The 16,970-nt window shown below is 45.7% G+C and overlaps 1 protein-coding gene across 3 annotated transcripts in view; it reads left to right on the forward strand.

The window, feature by feature from the left end:
• Positions 1 to 16,970, forward strand: part of IFT88 (intraflagellar transport 88) — a 537,246-nt gene that overhangs the window by 331,901 nt on the left and 188,375 nt on the right. For all 3 annotated transcript variants that reach the window (XM_085621562.1, XM_085621564.1, XM_085621563.1), the window contains exons 20-21: positions 4,714 to 4,829; positions 15,371 to 15,423. In XM_085621562.1, the coding sequence (XP_085477688.1) occupies positions 4,714 to 4,829; positions 15,371 to 15,423 (169 nt within the window). The remainder of the gene's footprint in view (positions 1 to 4,713; positions 4,830 to 15,370; positions 15,424 to 16,970) is intronic.

Consider the following 16,970-nt stretch of genomic DNA (forward strand, 5'->3'; position numbering starts at 1 on the left):
TATTGACTGAAACCATGAAGATCCATTAAATCATGGAAAGAAAGAAACAGAAAGAAATCGATTGTTTATTTCTTTGTACCTTTTCATGTTACTTCTTATGAAAATTTACAGTGATAATCTATGTGTGCTTGGGTTTCTAATGTAAGTTTCTTTGTTGCTTTAGCCACAAAATTTAGAGAGGCAGGTGGTTCTCTCTAACCTTTAAGCACCTTTGCAATTAGAGTTATTATTTGTAATACCTGGTGAATTAACCTTGAGGTGCCTTTTCCTATCACCTATACCACCATTTTCATTGTTACTACACAAGCCCTGCACAGGACAGTTGCCCGCCATAATAGCCCTGACCCAGGTGAACCCAATTTCCTCACCCAGCACCCCACCTCGGAGAGCTTGGTGGACCAAGCTTTCAACTCCATAGTCCACCCTGGTCTCCGTATAGGGAATCCAAGAGACTGGATACCTTCAGGAAGAGGATGCTCTCTTCTTCCAGCCTAGCACTGTGGTAGGTGAACAACGCGGGCAGATACTACCATTTGATCTGGGACTCAGTTGCGCATATGCTGCCTACGGTCTAGGAGGAGGCCCAAGCCATACTCTCTCAAGTAATTGCTGATGGGAAAAATGCAGCCAAGTTTGGCATATGATGTGGGTAGGACACGATGAACTCAATGGGCAGAGTGATTTCATCATTGGTGGCCCTTAGGTGCCAAGCCTGGATGAGAACCACAGGAGATGTCCAGGCCTCACTCATGGACATGCCCTTTAATGGCTCCCATTTGTTTGGAGAGAAGGCGTATTCCGCGCTGGAGCTCTTTAAGGACAGCAGAGCTACGGGCAAGTCCTTGGGCCTTTCCATGGCCCCTTGCCAACACCAGTTCGCCTTCTTCTCCTTTCGTGGCCACAGACGGGGCTTTCAACAATGTGACAACCCTCCCAGCCACCACGACCAGCAGGTTGACCAACCTTTTTGTGGCGGAGGACGTGGTTCCCATAGACCACGTGGTACAGGTAGCCAGAGGTCGGGCCAGTCCACCCCCTACCCCCAGCAGCCACAGCCTCCAAGCCCCTTTTGTTTGCCCTCCAGCCATCATGGGCGTCCATTGGGGGGGACAGGATCCGCCATTACCTGCGTCACTGAGGTCAATAATATCCGACCATTTGGTTTTGCGGATCGTCCAAAGGAGCTACTCCCTCCTCTTTATGACCACCCCTCCACACATTCCACCCATTTGCAACAGGCTGACGGAGGACCAACTCTCCTTACTCTGTCAGGAAATGTTGGCTCTCTTGGCCAATGGAGCCATAGAGAGGGTGCCAATGCCAGAGGTAGGTCATGGTTGCTGTTCGCGCTAGTTTCTGGTGCAAAAGAAGGACGGAGGCCTCCATCCAATATTAAATCTGCGCCTTTTCAATCTCTTCCTCAAGAAGGAGAAATTCAAAATACTCACACTCACTCAAGTGCTGTCTGTCCTGGACCCAGGAAAGTGGATGGCAGCATTGGACTTGCAGGACGCATATTTTCACATCCCTGTCCTGCCTGTCCACAGACGATACCTGCGGTTCACGGTGGGCCAAGAGAACTTTCAGTTTGCAAAGCTCCTCTTTGGCCTTACCAGCGCCCCTTAAGTGTTCACCAAGGTGATGGTGGTGCTTGCAGCTCATCTGTAGAGGTCATGAGTTGCAGTCTTCCCCTACCTGGGGACTGGCTGTAGAAGGTGGGCTCAACACAAGGATTTATCTCCCACCTCGAGACTACAGCAAACCTTTCCTCACTCGCTGGGGTTCACTGTCAATAAGCTGAAGTCACACCTGACTACAGCTCAGATGCTCCCTTTCATTGGAGCTGTTTTGGATACAGTGCAGTTTCATGTCTATCCTCCCGATCGGCAAGTCCACGATATTCAGGCTATGATACCGACGTTTCAGCCTCTATCCTGAATTTCGGTAAGACTGACTCTGAGCTGCTGGGCCTCATGGCCTCCTGCATCCTGCTTGTGACTCATGCCCGTTGGCATATGCAGGCTCTGCAGTAGGACCTTAAGTTTCAGTGGGCACAGCATCAGGGGAATCTCTCTGACATGATCCAGATCTCAGAGGTAATTGCAAAAGACCTGCAGTGGTGGCTGCTGGGTCAGTGGCAGACCCTTCTTCCTTCCCAAAGCAGAGCGGACTGTAGTGACAGATGCATCACTCTAGAAACGGGGCAGCCGTCTGGGAGGGGTAGAGAGCAGAGGACTCTGGTCTCCGGTGGAATCCGGGCTCCACATCAACATGTTGGAGCTTCTGGAGATTTGTTTAATCAAGGAAAGGCTGGTACAGGTTTTTATGGACAACACCACGTCCTCCAATCAGGCTGCCTCATCGAGAGGATCTTCTGTTTCAGCGACAGGGCAGGGTTCTTCACTCGAACCTGAAAATGCTTCACTTTCATGCGTGAAGATTGAACGGCAACAGTTGACAGCTTTCGGTCTTCCAGTCTGCAATTTTATTTTGGCAGCCAGGTATCACTCTACCAAGACAGTATACTCCTGTTGTTGGAGTAATTTTGTGGCATGGTGTACAGTTAAACATGTTGATCCTCTGTCTACACCTCATTTTCCCAGGTTCTTCTGTTCATACTGTCCTTGGCTAGCAGGGCTATGCTTTGGGCATATTAAAAGGTTTATCTATTTGTCATTTCATGGATGCCAGACCAGCCATCCATTTTCAAATCCCCTAGTGCAAATAGGTTCAGCATATAATCCCACCAGCACCTTTTAGTATGCCCCAGTGGGACCTAAATTTGGTTCTTACGTTCCTGATGTGTGCTCCTTTTGAGCGACTCCACAACTGCCCACTGAGACTTTTCACCATCAAAACGGCCTTCCAAGTGATAATGACAGGAGCGGCCGGTCCATTGGGGCTAAAGGGCCATTCCCTTCCACCTTTCGCCCCTCATGAACAGCGTCTGTCATATCTGAACAAAGGTCAGCCTGACAGACACTGTTCACTTTCAGGTCAGGCAGCCAAGAGCCAGACAAGCATTTTAGTGCAGGCTCCTGGCTGCCTGAGCTGAACTTTGCTGGGCTGAGGAAGTCACAGCTCCTGAACGCCTGACCTCCTCAGCTCAGCAGAGGTCCCTGAGGCCCTCCGCTCAGTGACGAGGGGTAGCTCACTGATTGCCTCGCAACTGGGCGCTTCAGTTTTAAGCCCTGAAGCGCCCAGGGTCGACTGTCAATCAGTGACACTTTATCTCAGAGTGGTGTGGGGTTAGCAGTCTCACTACCAAATCCCACTCTGTGATGACATTGGGACTGCTGCTTTCCCTCATTGGCTAACCTTAGGTCAGCCAATAAGGGAAGGCAGCAGTCCCAAGCCTCCTGGAAACTGTTTGGTGCATGCGTGCGTGTATGTATGAATGTTTGGTGAAGAGTGTTGTGAACGGATGTGTTTGTGTGCGTGCGTGCGTATCTGCCTGTGTGTGAGTACATTGCTTTGAGTGTTATGTGTGCTTGAGAGTGTGCCCCGTCCGCCCCCCTCCCTCCAAAACTTACCGCCGCCACTAGGTAATGACATCTGCCAGAAGAACAGTGAGTTGCATGCACTGTCAGCAAATTCTCCATACCTTAACTCCTACCCAGACAAACTGGTCCTCCAGACTCAAGCATCCTTTATACAAAAGGTGGTAACCCTTTTCCATGTAGGCCAGTCCATCGTTTTGCTTACCTTTTATGCTCCGCCTCATCCCTCTAAAGCAGAGTGGAGACTCCACCCACTGGGCCAAAAAATAGCATTGTTGTTCTACCTTGAGCGTACTTCTGAGTTCTGGGTGGACGATCAACTCTTCTTGGGGTTCTGTGAACGGATTATAGTATAAAGGGTTAACCCTTTTAAGACCCATAGCTCCGCACACCAGTGGCCAATGTTCCTGGTGGCTCTGCCCTTCTGGCACGGAAAGTGGCGAAAAGAAACTGAGGTCAGTGCGCCAGGGTTGTGCCTATATTGGCAGTGTACATGTAATTTCCGGCGCAGCAAATGACGCCACACGAAGCCAATACAACACCAACTACCGGGGCGCAGGGACACTGCTCGTCACAAGTTTCTGGATCCAGTCTGATGCCTGGGGAACCAAGGAACCTGCAGCTAGATAGGGTTTCTTCCAGATAAGGAGTTACTGAAGGTAAGTAACTTGTTCATTTTTACCATTGATGCCCTCATTAAAAGTGCCGTGGAAAGGTGGGGGGTGTGTGTGTGATATGTGATATTAATCTCTATCAGAAAAATCTGGCACTGCAGGGGTCTATTGAGTGGGAGAAATACCAACAAGAATGGGGGATAATATGCAAATTGTTGTGCTTAACGCCCCAAAATCCACATGTGCAGGTAATTACAGGCCATTTCCCCTGCAAATTACACAGGCTTGACCTGTTGAAAATTAACGTGTGCTGTGGACTTTATAGCATCCAGTGACAAACTGCATCCTTTTTTCATGAACAATACCTGAGGGGATAGAAGGATTCATTTGAAACATTGCAAGTAACCATCAAATTTTGATTTCTATAAAAGAAAGTTGTCATTTAGGGATTAGGTCTAAGTAGGCACACAGTACTTTCATTCAGTGTGTGTGTGTACGCGCGCGGGCGCAATGTTTTTGACCCATTTAAGCAGCTTTGCGGCTGGAATCGAAATGTTTATTGCTAAAATTGTTTCTCTCTCCCTTTCATACTTTGCCAGTCGTATCGCTATTTCCCCTCGAACATTGAGGTCATTGAGTGGCTGGGAGCCTATTACATCGACACGCAGTTCTGTGAAAAAGCCATCAAGTACTTTGAAAGAGCAGCACTTATCCTGTAAGTAGAAGTTCGCCCCTTACCTCGGAGCCTTGCATGTCAAGCTATGATTCTGAGCGAGGAGCTGAGAGAAATGGGACTTCTCACTGAGTTGTCCAAGATTTTTAATGAAAGCGCTTTTCTGCTTCAACTATGTTTTTTAAATGTATGTGTTAGGTGCCTGCACTTTACCTGAATAAAATATTTAGGCCCTAACGTCAGTGCCTTTGAGTAATCTCGGGTATTACATATAGATGGTGTTTATGTGATTATCTCTCTTCTGACATTGGGGCGAGGGGCGAGGGTCTGTAATGGGGCGGGGCCTAGTGACTGTTGAATGTAATGGCTCATTTTCTACTCTGTTACAATGGTGTGAATGGATTCGTACTTATGTAGAAATGTACTTTATTTTTATGCTGCTAAAGTGTGTTATATGTATGCCCCTTATATGTGCTGCTTCAGTCACTGACTAGCGCTGTTTTAACAATATACAGTTGATTTTACTTTTGTCTGTTTTAAGGATAAGTTTTCAACACATTATATTATCCCCTGAAACACAAACGTATTTACCCGCCGTTTTAATACAAGTTTCCCTTTTCCAACCTGAAGTACTAAACCAGAGAATACATTTTCTAAGAGTTGAAACGTTCAGCTGTTCTTACAACACATATGTAACATTTCCGACGTGGCCAGTTGGCACTCACAGTTACCAGCATATCTCTCGTACATCATAAGACTAATGGACAGCTCCAAGGCACTACCTAACTGAGAGCAGACCGCCATTATACCCGCTGCTTGTATGTTCTTAACGACTAAGCAACAACACAGCGTAGGCTTATGGGTAGCTTTAATGAACATTATTGTTTTTCTTTATTTGTAATGTCAGTTTTGCATATAATGGAAGTACAAATGAAGACAATATAAAATATTACAATTTGCACAATCATTGTACTTTCTTCAGATAGTGAGCAGTTCCTACAGTATTATAAAAAAACATAGTGGTCAAACCCATACTCAACAAACCTGACCTGGCCCCATCACTGCAGGAAACATCTAGACAGATCCAGCCTCTCCTTCTTTTCAGAAAATGCATAGAGTGGTCATAAAACATTTAGACGATGCCAAGACAGTAGTGTGATGAACAGAAACTATGATTACTGTCTTTAAGAAGGCGAAAGTAGTGAACGGCCACTTCACTCCTGTTAGAAATGGGGTTTCTGGTTGGCTAAGGTGTACACTCAGGCTAGACAGAACCCACCACTCTCGCCATGGTAAGCTACACACACCTGAGATAACCTGTGCTCACCCTCTGGTAGCTTGGCGCAGAGCAGGTAGGCTTATGAAAAGAGACAATGTGTAAAGTATTTGTGCAACACACACACAGTAACACAATGAATACACCACAAAAAGACTCCACACAGGTTTGTAAAAATAGCTTAGTATATTAGCAACAAAACAAGACCAAAACGATACAAAGCTGATGAACACTTTTGAAGTTAAAAGCATTTAAAATATAGAGGTAAATACGGTGCTTTGGCAACACTCACAATCAACAGTTCAAAACATGGAAGGCTCCAAGTCAAGGCGGACTTCTATCGTGGCCAAAATAGTATTTAAAGCTAGTGCTTAGCTGAAGGTGCACCATGGGTCCCTCAGAACCAGCGTGGTTTTAACCCGTTGCATACGTCGGACGGCCCCCGCCCGTCCGACGTCACAGTGGGCGTGTGCGGAGGACGGCCGGGGGATCGTCCAAACTCTGCCCACTCATAATTTGCCTGCACCGTGGCGGAATTTGCGCTGCGGTCAACGGGTTAAGGATCTCCACTTAATGGCCAGTGGCTCACACACAGTACCTTGGGGGAAAGGTGGCAGTCTCCAGGGGGGTACTCTGACAACAGTCCCCCATTACGGTGGTCGTGATGCAGTATCCTGGGTCCAGAAGAGCGCAGCTCAACATCGTCCGGGAACCCTGTAGGGGGTGGGGCTGAGATGTGACTTTGCCGGCGAGTCCTTGGGTTGCCATAGCAACACGTTGTTTGCCCCATTGGGAATAAGCATAGAAGTGCAGTGTCTTGTGAGGAGGCAGGGCGCTCAGGCTTAAACAGAGGAAAACGCTCGATCTTGATGCCAGCAGTCAGGCGAACCGCGCTGGAAGACTTTCTTCGGCATGGCGGCGTCTGTGATAGAACCAAGGCATACAGTTGCTCTCAAGCACTCGTTCTCTTTACAAGAGATGATCAGGCATACTCTGATCATTTGTTAAAGGTCCCACTGCTGGAATGACTACTGACAGTCCCATGGCATTGGCAAGCAAGTGAAATCTTTGAGGGCCCTGAGAATTTATGAACAAGGAACAAGCCAGCAAGCCCTTGTAGAACACTTAGGTCGGCACAGCAAAAATAAGAAGGCAGCTGGCCAGCACATTAAGGCAGATAGTAAGGTGGCAGTCCCTCCTGCAGCTCAACAAGCAGCAGGCCAACAGAGCAGATCAGTTAGCAGAGTGGCAGTCTCTCCTGGCAGCACAGCAGTCCTTCTGGCAATGTGCAGATGTAGAGCCAGCAGTATCTGGTTATAGGTCCAAAAAGTGCCTGATTTGAAGGAGGCAGAGCCCCAGCACTTATGCCCAAAAGTGCCTATGATAGCCCATGCTGCCTTTATCACCTACAAAACGCCCTCTGTTCCCTAAAACCAGACGTCTTTCGGCAGTTAAACAGCCTTTTGCTGTCCTTGGTATGGTTTGGTGGGTGCCCTAGAGTGGCACCCACAACTCTTCAAATGGATTAGGAGCTAGGAGGTTAGGATTGCTGAATCTTGAACTGAACTATTATGCTGTCCACATTCAACATGCTGCTAAGTGGCTGGTGGAGGAGGATAATTGGGAGAAACGACTGCTGGAGGGTGTATGTGGGGGAGTAATCATTGTCTGTACTGCTAATCAGAGGCAGTTGTTTAGAGCATGGAGTGTCGTATGTTGTACGACAGACTGCCCACATCTAGGAAAGGACTGTTAAACGGATAGTTAGGCATTCACCTTTTGCTGGGGAGTTGATCGTCTGGGACCTTCAAACCTACCGGCTGATTAGTGGTGACATGACGATTGCTGGATGGAGGGAGGGAGACTGCTTGTTGCTTGGCTACTTGTACCCAGGAATAAGTTTGTTATGTTCTAGGAGGCGCAAGACACCTTTTGGGTTTGCCCAAGGCAGTTCCTACCATATGCCAAACTGGCTGGAATTGCCAAGGAGGTGCAGACAGGTTTTCCTGCTGCCCCTCCCACAACGCATATTCTTAAAAGCCTCTTGCAGCTTGGCACGGTGCCCCATCTAGTCGTAGTGACGTATAAAGGCCTGATGGCAGATTCATCTCCACCTGGATATAAGGCCAGACGTGCCTTGGATGGGGAATTGGATGTCTTGTTGGTAGACAGCGAATGAGCGAGGAAATGTGAACTGGTACGGAGAATGTTGAGGAATCCACAATTTAGGTTAATACATTTTATCTTCCTTCATCGCACTTACCTGTCCTGAGCACATTAGCAAAAATATACCCTTCCAGAGTACAGAACTGTCTTTGGTGCAGGCCGGGTGGAGCCCCGAAGTCTTGGAATACTGGCATGAAGTGGGGGACATAGTGATGCGAGTTCAGGTTCGCTTTCCCTATGCAGCATTGCATAATGTTGTTGGGTCTGGTGGAGCATCAGAAGGAGGCAAAGTGTAATATAAATGTTTTTAGCTTGCCCTGCTGTTAGCAAAACAACGGATTGCCATTGGCTGGTTAGGTGCGTGTCGATTCAGCATTGCGCTGTGAATAGGGGATACAGTGGAATGGTCCCTGGCCGAAGAACCCCGTATGAAATTGTCCAGGAGGAATCAGAAAGCCCGGGATGACTTGTCTACCGGGGCAGCATCACAGAACACTTTAGTGATGGGGGAACACTGGGGAACGAGAGGCTAATCAAGCCACAAGCCAGACTTGTGATGAGACTGGGATGTAGGAGGGACACTCAACTGAACTATTGTACCTTGAGAGAAACAAGCTGGATGTAAGACATGCGCTGGCTGGAGAAACTGGACACGGTAATTGATGTGGGTGATTAAAGCTGATTACACAGCATAGGGCCTAAACAATTGGGTGAGGGTATTGAAAAGGAGGAGAGGAACACTTAAAAATCAATGAGATTTGGAGCTTATTGTTCTCCATATACTTAATTTGCATATCTGTTAAGAATTGATGAATGAGCATAACAGAGCTGTTCTTGAATGTTTCTTAAAATGCATAAATAAACATGTTAAAAAAAAAGAGAGAGAATTCCACCAGAAAACCATTAGATCCAGAGGTCTTCCCACTCTGGTGCTGAGATAGCAGTGTTAAAATGTATTTTGACTTTCAAAATTCAATTCATTTGTTTCCTCTGGGTCCAATGTGGGGACCTGCAAGTCTGCCACAAAGTCTGGGATGTCATCCTCCTCCTGTAATAAGCGGAAAGCATAAAGAGACAGATAACGGTCAGCAAACGAGTGGGCTATTTCAGCCCCCTTTGTGATTATTTCTCTAAGTTTCTACACCCAAAGACTATCTCCTTCAAGCCCTCTGATCCATGCAATTCATTTACATGCTTTGTTCCCTTCTTCATACAGCTGTCAGTCTGTGCCCAGATACAGATATCTGAGCCTCATTGTTAAGCAGGACCTTCTTCCTGCACAACCAGGCACTTGAGTACACCTATCTCGTCAGTTTCCAGTTGAGTTTTTCCGGTTGAATCAGGGTTCCTACCATCGCTCTTAATATCTTGTACTCTTTGTGCTACTTCCCTGGAATACAGGATATGGCGCAACTTCCGGAGAAGTCTGATACGCTTCCCAGATTGTCACTTTTGGCTGCCATGCTTGTATTTTCTTGGGTGTAATGCTTTGTCACGTCTAAGTGTTAAGGGCCCGATTTAGACAACGTTGAAAAGGATACTCCGTCGATAAAGTGATGGAGTATCCTTTCTGCCAGCCTCATTTAGAGTCCGGTGGACCTTCAGTATGTCAGCGGCAGAGACTACTCTGCCTCCGCCACTGACATACTCCTCCTACAGCTCAACTGAGTAAGGGCCATAGCAGGTTATTCCATTTGTCGCTCCCCCCAATTCAGAGTAGGCAAACAAATGGCAAGTTTTTACTTTCACTTACCGTGATCCAAAACGTGGAGGTAAATGAAAGTAAAAACATTTCAATTACCCCAACGCCATGTGAGAACACTCCAATAGTGAGGAGGTTATTGCTGTTTTTATTTTCAAGAAGAAAATCCCACTTCCGTACTTTGTTTTTGAAAACAATAAAAGAAATTGAAAGAGTGCTGTACTGCTCCGTCATGTTAGCGGAGCCACCTGACCGTTTCAATGCATTCACAGGAACCGCCGGGATGCTGGTTCCTGCCAACTGAAGAGATGTCTGCTGGGACAGTGGAAATCTGTAAATCAGAATTGCGGTTACTCCGTCAAAGTGACTAAGTAAAATAACCTGTCGCCCTGATTGAGTAACCACACTAAATCAGGCCCTTAATCATAAAGCTTACCATCCTTCATATCTCAAGTGTCCACCTCCAGTACCCAGCAAGCCTAATCAGTTAAATATCCAACGTTGTTAAAAGCTGTAACTGATCGGAGATAATATTCACTTTAGGTGGCATAACTCTTAGCCTATGTAGAGCATCCTGAGACATGAAAAAGAAGCCAGCCCTGAATAGGAGAATTGTTGATTGGTCCAGTGTATTTTGTGCCAAACATCTGCAAGTCCCAGCATATCTACGAAACCAACCAGTCCTATTTACTTTCTAGAGGCTATTGGGTTTTTGCAGGGCAGTCTACCCATCCTCTCCTTCATGCTCAAATTGAAATCTCCCCCTATTAACAGAGTCTACTCTGGCATGGGGAGTAGCAATGTACCCAGCCACCCCTGAACAGGCTATTATAACCCAAGAGGCACATATACTGAGATCCATGTGACACCATCCTAGGAACAAAATAAACGCTGCATAATACCCTTGTGAGTAAGCCTGGGTTTCTTGTACAATAAAAGCCACTGCATTTCTGTCTCTGGTGATCCTACATGTAGTATTCTAAAGCACATAGACCAGTGTATGGAGTGTAATACATTTAGTCAGGCTAGACCCTTTTAATGACAATAAGATCTTTTGCCAATTTCCTAAACTGAATTGAGTAAGAACCTTAGGAGGTATTCCTCAATAAAACAGACTTTACACTGAGAAACTTAACTTCTGAGAAACTTAAAGCTCCTATTTTCAATCCAAAAAGGATGGCAGCTGTTTGGTCCTGCAATCCAAGTGGTTAAGAATTGTCTTTGTTTAATTAATAGTGAATTCTAACTATTGCCTGAATGGTCTGTATTATATAACAGTCTATAGTGTTAAAACGTATATTCCGTTTTATTCTATTCTTAGCATTTCTAAACCTCAGTGGCTACCCAACGGGCCTCCCAGCACTACAAGTCTCAGAATCATCAGCCTTTATGTGAATAGTGCACTCTTCAACTGTTTTCTAAAGCTGAATCATCATTGTTCATTCTTAAAACTAAAGGTAGCACATTCCATTATTTAGCAGCCAAATAGGCAAAAGATCATCCTCCACGCCTTGCTTTCTTGATCTTAGGGACTTTTAATAGCGTTAAAGCAGCGGATCGTAACGATCTTCTTGGAATACAAGGATCGACAAAGTGCTCTAAAAGCTGGGGGCCCTTGTTGTGCAATGCCCAATGAGATATGCAAAAGCCTTGAACTGTACCCCCTTGGATACAGGCAATCAATGTTGAGAGGCCAGTGCACTAGAAACATCCTGATATCTTGGCAATTTCAGCAGTATCCGAGCTGCTGTTTTATTTATCATTTGTAGTCTTTGGTAACAAATTGAGGACTTCCAAGGTAAAGTGAGATACCACAGTCCAATCATTATAACACTAATCCTTCCACCACCACTCTCCATGCTGAGTTGGGTAGCAAATCCAGCAGTTTCCTCAGTGTCCTAAATGGACCAAAGCAGCTTGCAGCTAACTTCCTGGCCTGGACCAGCAGGGAGAGCTTGCTATCAATCCAAATCCACAAACTTTTTATTGGTGATTTAGGAATTGGAGGATCCCCTACAGAGTCAGGTCAGCATGAATCGTTCCAGCTAGTAGGGTGTTAGCAACTACTAGCACTTTAATTTTGTCACCATTTAATTTAAGGCAGCTTGTTGACATCCATTCTGCTACTTCCTTTAAGCAAACATTTAGCTGATTAGAGACTGACGCTGCATACACGGTAAGCAAGCTACGTGTTTGTGCATATGACACCATTGAAAACCCATGTGCATATGCAATCTCTGCCAGCGGAAGAACATACAGATTGAATAGCGTCAAGCTTAGCGAGGATCCCCTGAAGCCCCCCACACCTTAGAGGGTATGATTTTGAATAAAACGGTTCCTCATAAAATAGGAAGCTTCTATTGTTCAGAAAGGCGAGCCATTTTAGGGCTGGGCTCATAATTCCAACCTCTTCTAGCCTCTGTACTAGAATTGGGTGAGACACAGTATCAAAACCTGTGCTAAGATCTAGTAATATGACTGTGGCCGATCTGGCTTGATCAAAGATTATTTTTTACCTCTTCCATAATGGCTGAAAGTCCTGTTTTCTTACTGCTTCCAGGATGGAATCCTGTTTGAGTGTGGTGTGATATCTTATGATTCTCCGAAAAGTTTGAGAGGTGGCTATTAATACATTTTTAAAGTATTTTACTAATGCTTGGATGTTGAGATATTGGCCTGTAATTTTCTACTAATGCAGAATGTAACAATAGTTTCTTTAACTGGGTAAATTGCATTTTCCTTTTCATCGATACAGCAGGAGGAGCCAGGTCCAACAGGGATCCCGATATATTATACACAATTAGCATGATATAGTCATCCAAATTATCAGACCATTATAAGTAACTACTCAAGAGGTCTCCGGGGATCTAGCAAGCTGGTGGTTCTATAATTCGGTCATAGAGCAATGGGGATAAAGTTGTTGGGCCTCAGATAGGAGCACTGGCTCCTGAGTAGGAAAGTTGTTCAAGCAAAAGTTTCCTACACCAAACTTTCGCAAGTCCCATTGCGGCTCCAAAGGTAATCAATCTAATTGACCTCCTGAAATCCTGAGGGTTCCCTTGGGGCAGTCCATCTTACTTCTCATTCAGTGTGATACAGAAATCCAACCCTTCCCCTGTATTTGATTCCCTTCCGACGTCTGAATCTGCAGTGATCAAAGCCTCTCCAGAACAGGCTTCTGAAACTAAACAGGCAAGTATACTGAGAGCCGAGTGTCAAGCCCACCATTCCAGTGACCAAAAAACTCTGCATAAGACCCTTGTGGTCAGGTGTTGTGTACAATAAAACTGCTGCCTTTCTTAATAGTATTGCCACCCACCGTAGAACTGCTGGTGTAACCTGCTTGAATCAAGAGATGGTATTTTCCCTTCCAGTAAAGTGACACTGGTTCCTGGCTAAGTGTGCTTCTTGTATCAACCTCGAATTAGCACTTTATTGTATCAGAGATTTAACCACCAAACTCTTTTAATTTAGCAACCCAGACCATACCCTTTCTGTCCTGATCTTCAAATGTCCCTTCTTATGAGTCACTTGATGAGGTTGTTGTGTTGCTACATTGTTTTTTTCCAGGCTGAAGTGCAAACTCCATGTTATCTGTCCTATGAACAGTGGCTGTTCTAAATGAAAAAAAGTGAATAGTATCAATGACTTTCAAAATATGCCATGTTAAATTACAATCCAGTGGGGTACCAGAACTAGTACAACCACGCCATCCACACCACCACCTTACATAACTAGTAGAAACAATTCACAATAACACAGCGTGGCCCATAAAAAACCTTCTCTGGGCTGTTAATGCCCCTTATTGGGCCAATCTGCAGAATGACCAGTTATACATGGAGTTAGATGCCGCTGGGGTGGGTGACTTCAGCAAGGTCCCCTTATCAGCCCCAAGCATCCAACTTGTGGCTCAGAAGTGTAGGGCTGGCTCTCCCACAGAGCTGCTGCGGATTAGGCCCCTGGAACTCTTCTTCGCTTCTACTACTCACATCGGGCCCTCCTCATCGTGGAAGAAGAGTCCAAGGCACAAGGCCTCCTAGGGCTGCAGGTTCGAGTAGACCAGTGCTGCAAGGGGCGCAGAGCCATAACCTGACCTGATGGCCAAAGATCAGGAAAAGGGGGTAAGGCTCAGGGTTCTCTGGTGGGAAGTGATGAGTAGGAAAACAACATGAAATCCAACATGTGCCATTGGGCATTGCCAGCCGGAAGAACTGACATGTACGGTTGGTCAGGGCCCATTACCCCCTCCCCTCCCCCCACCCTGGGTGGTGGCAAAAGGTCAAAAGGGGGACACGCAGTCCCCAGCCGCAAATCCAGTGGCAATAGCACTAAGACCTTGCTCGGTGTGCCACTGGATTCAAGCTAGCCTGGCCGATGAGGGGTGATACCCCGAAACTGACCCCAGGATGCTTGTTTTCAGGGAGGACCTGGCTTGGCAGTTCAGGCTCGACCTTTCCCATGAGGATCAGGGTCAAATCTGATTTGCATATGGCTGTGTCAAAACTGGGGTGGCGAAGTGAGGAAAAGAACGATGGATTCCACCCAAATCTGTGACTGAGGGTGAGCGGTTGAAAGGTTTCAGCACTGTCCATCATTTTGTTGCGTTTGCAATAGTACAAAGACCCACACCAAAAGCAGGTATGGGTGAGGTGAAGGCAGAATGTAGTCACTATGTGGAGTTGGAGTAAACCGAACTGCAGGAACAAGGTACCCCTGAAAGGGGTAGAAAGTGAGAAGAAAGACCCAGGGGGCCTTGGGCTGCCAAATGGTAGGATTCAAGTGCTGTCTACCAAAGTTGGCGCTGGCCGCCCACACAGCAGTGCGTTGATTATGGTGATTACTATGGTGCATCCACCTCTCACCTGTTCCCTGCAGTTACGTGAGACATGGGTGGACAGTACGATCAGGATGCTGGTAGGCTGGAGCTTATTTGTGTTTCCGCTTTCTTGTTCAGCGTCCCAGCCACACCCACTGTAGTTGTTTATTCTTCACTTGACTACAGCGTCTTCAGTTGCATTGGGGGGGTTGTGCAATTGAAAGGTAACCAAACAAACATGGATAACAAGCACATCTAAAAAAGCAAAAACATACAAAAAATATTTTTACAAAAGTACCTTTGCTTTTAGCCTCAGTCGTGTGGTACTTCTACTTTTTTCCTTCTACTTCTTTCTTTCTCTGCTCTACGTATGTAATAGGACACAGGTAATGCAATTCATAACGTGTGTGACAAAAACTAATTTGCTCAACATTACCGGATTATAACCAACAAAGAATCCTTTAAAAAGATTTTCAGATTGTCCTAGATACCTCAGTTTGACCCTACTATGTGTTTTGATTTCTACAAATGTTGATTTCTTCATTAAACTATTTGTCATATACATATTTTTTTGTTATTTATGTTCGATTTATTATATTGTAACGCTGCTGTTTTTTTTTCAGACCCACCCAGGTGAAATGGCAGCTGATGGTGGCTAGTTGCTACAGGAGAAGTGGTATGTTCCATCCTTGTTCGCATTTTTAAACACTTATATTTACATTTCTGTTGGATCATATCTGTATAGATGCTCTCTACATCCACATACCTCTATGCACTTATATCCTTTCATGCACAATGCCAAAGCCAAAAATAATAATTTCATCCTTGCGGTGTGCTGAGAAGTTCTGCTAAGAAGGGGTGGTATCCCTTCAGCAAACTCTTTATTTAAAATATTGAATCCTCATGGTGGGACCCAGGAACAATTTTGACAAGCGGCCAGAAAACCAGAGGGCATCACTTGTGTTCCGGAGTATCGTGCAACACCAATAAATATAATAACCTGCTAGTACAAATGATGTGCCACTCGCTCTGACTCTTCAGTTCCATTTTCAGCACCTTAGTTTTAGGACATTGGAGCATAATAACAGTCTGCGTCCAACAGTTCAAATTCTATTTGGATTTTTTATTTTTTCATTTTTTTTTACTTTTGTTTCTTGAAATATGTAAAAATTGTCTTCAGTGTTCCAGAGTTGCAGCAAGCGCACGAAGGTGATGTCAGAATACTGACACCAAATACCACAGTAAGTGGTGTTTGCGTGTGAAACACAACAGTGATATATTGGAGGATTGCCACAGCATGACCTGAAAGGTCAGCTCAGGAGAAAGGAAATTGATAGGTCTGGCAAGTTTGGCCCACAAAGCAGACGGGCCTCCAAGAGTGAGGAATAGGCTGCTTCTTTACACCGATGGGGATTCCCATCTGAGGTATTTTACCCAACAAGCAGGGAAGAAAGAGTGATTGCAGACTTGGAGCAAAGACTGGTCTTAGTGAGAGAGGCTAAACTCCTTCTGTGGTCAATGAGGACAACCAGCGACATTTCTGGAGTCATTTGGGAAACTGCGATAGGAGAGAACTCTGAGTTCACCCTTAAGCAACTTGGGGTGCACTGGTGGAGTTGTCAGCAGTGCAATCTATGGCCCCGTTTGAACTGACTAAGTGAAAGATTCTACGATTCATGACCAAATTGAAAGAGCATTAGACCTCTCCAGCCCTAATCAAACGTGGAACATATTCCAAATCTGGGGTCGCTCTACAACAAATGTTGGAGAGCTTAGCAAAGCCACATATGTTCATCAGAGCTGTATGTATGTTGCATGCAGAGGTGTGGTGCAGTGGCCAGAGCGGCTGACTCCAGAGCCCGGGATCACAGTTCGATCCCCGGCACCAGCGGCAGCTCAGCTCCGCATCAGGTGACTCTGGGCAATAGTTCACTTAATCTCCCGACAGCCCCCAGCGCCTTGAAACCGCAAGGGGTGATATGTTTGTGATTTACAAATATGGATTTTTTATCCACACCTCTTTGCCTAGCACATACCTAGTTGGAGCACTGTTCATCAATCAGGGAATAAGAGACAATTGAGGGTTGTACGTTGAGTTGACTGTTCTGTGGCACTAACTAGTGGTTTCCTCAATACCATTACCAATCCCCAATGGCACCAGAATGAAGTCTGTGCCATAAATTCTAGTGCTCGCTCATTAGATTCATGGTGTTTAATTTTTGT

The sequence above is a fragment of the Triturus cristatus genome, chromosome 8 (genome assembly GCF_964204655.1).
Source record: "Triturus cristatus chromosome 8, aTriCri1.1, whole genome shotgun sequence".
NCBI lineage: Eukaryota > Metazoa > Chordata > Amphibia > Caudata > Salamandridae > Triturus > Triturus cristatus.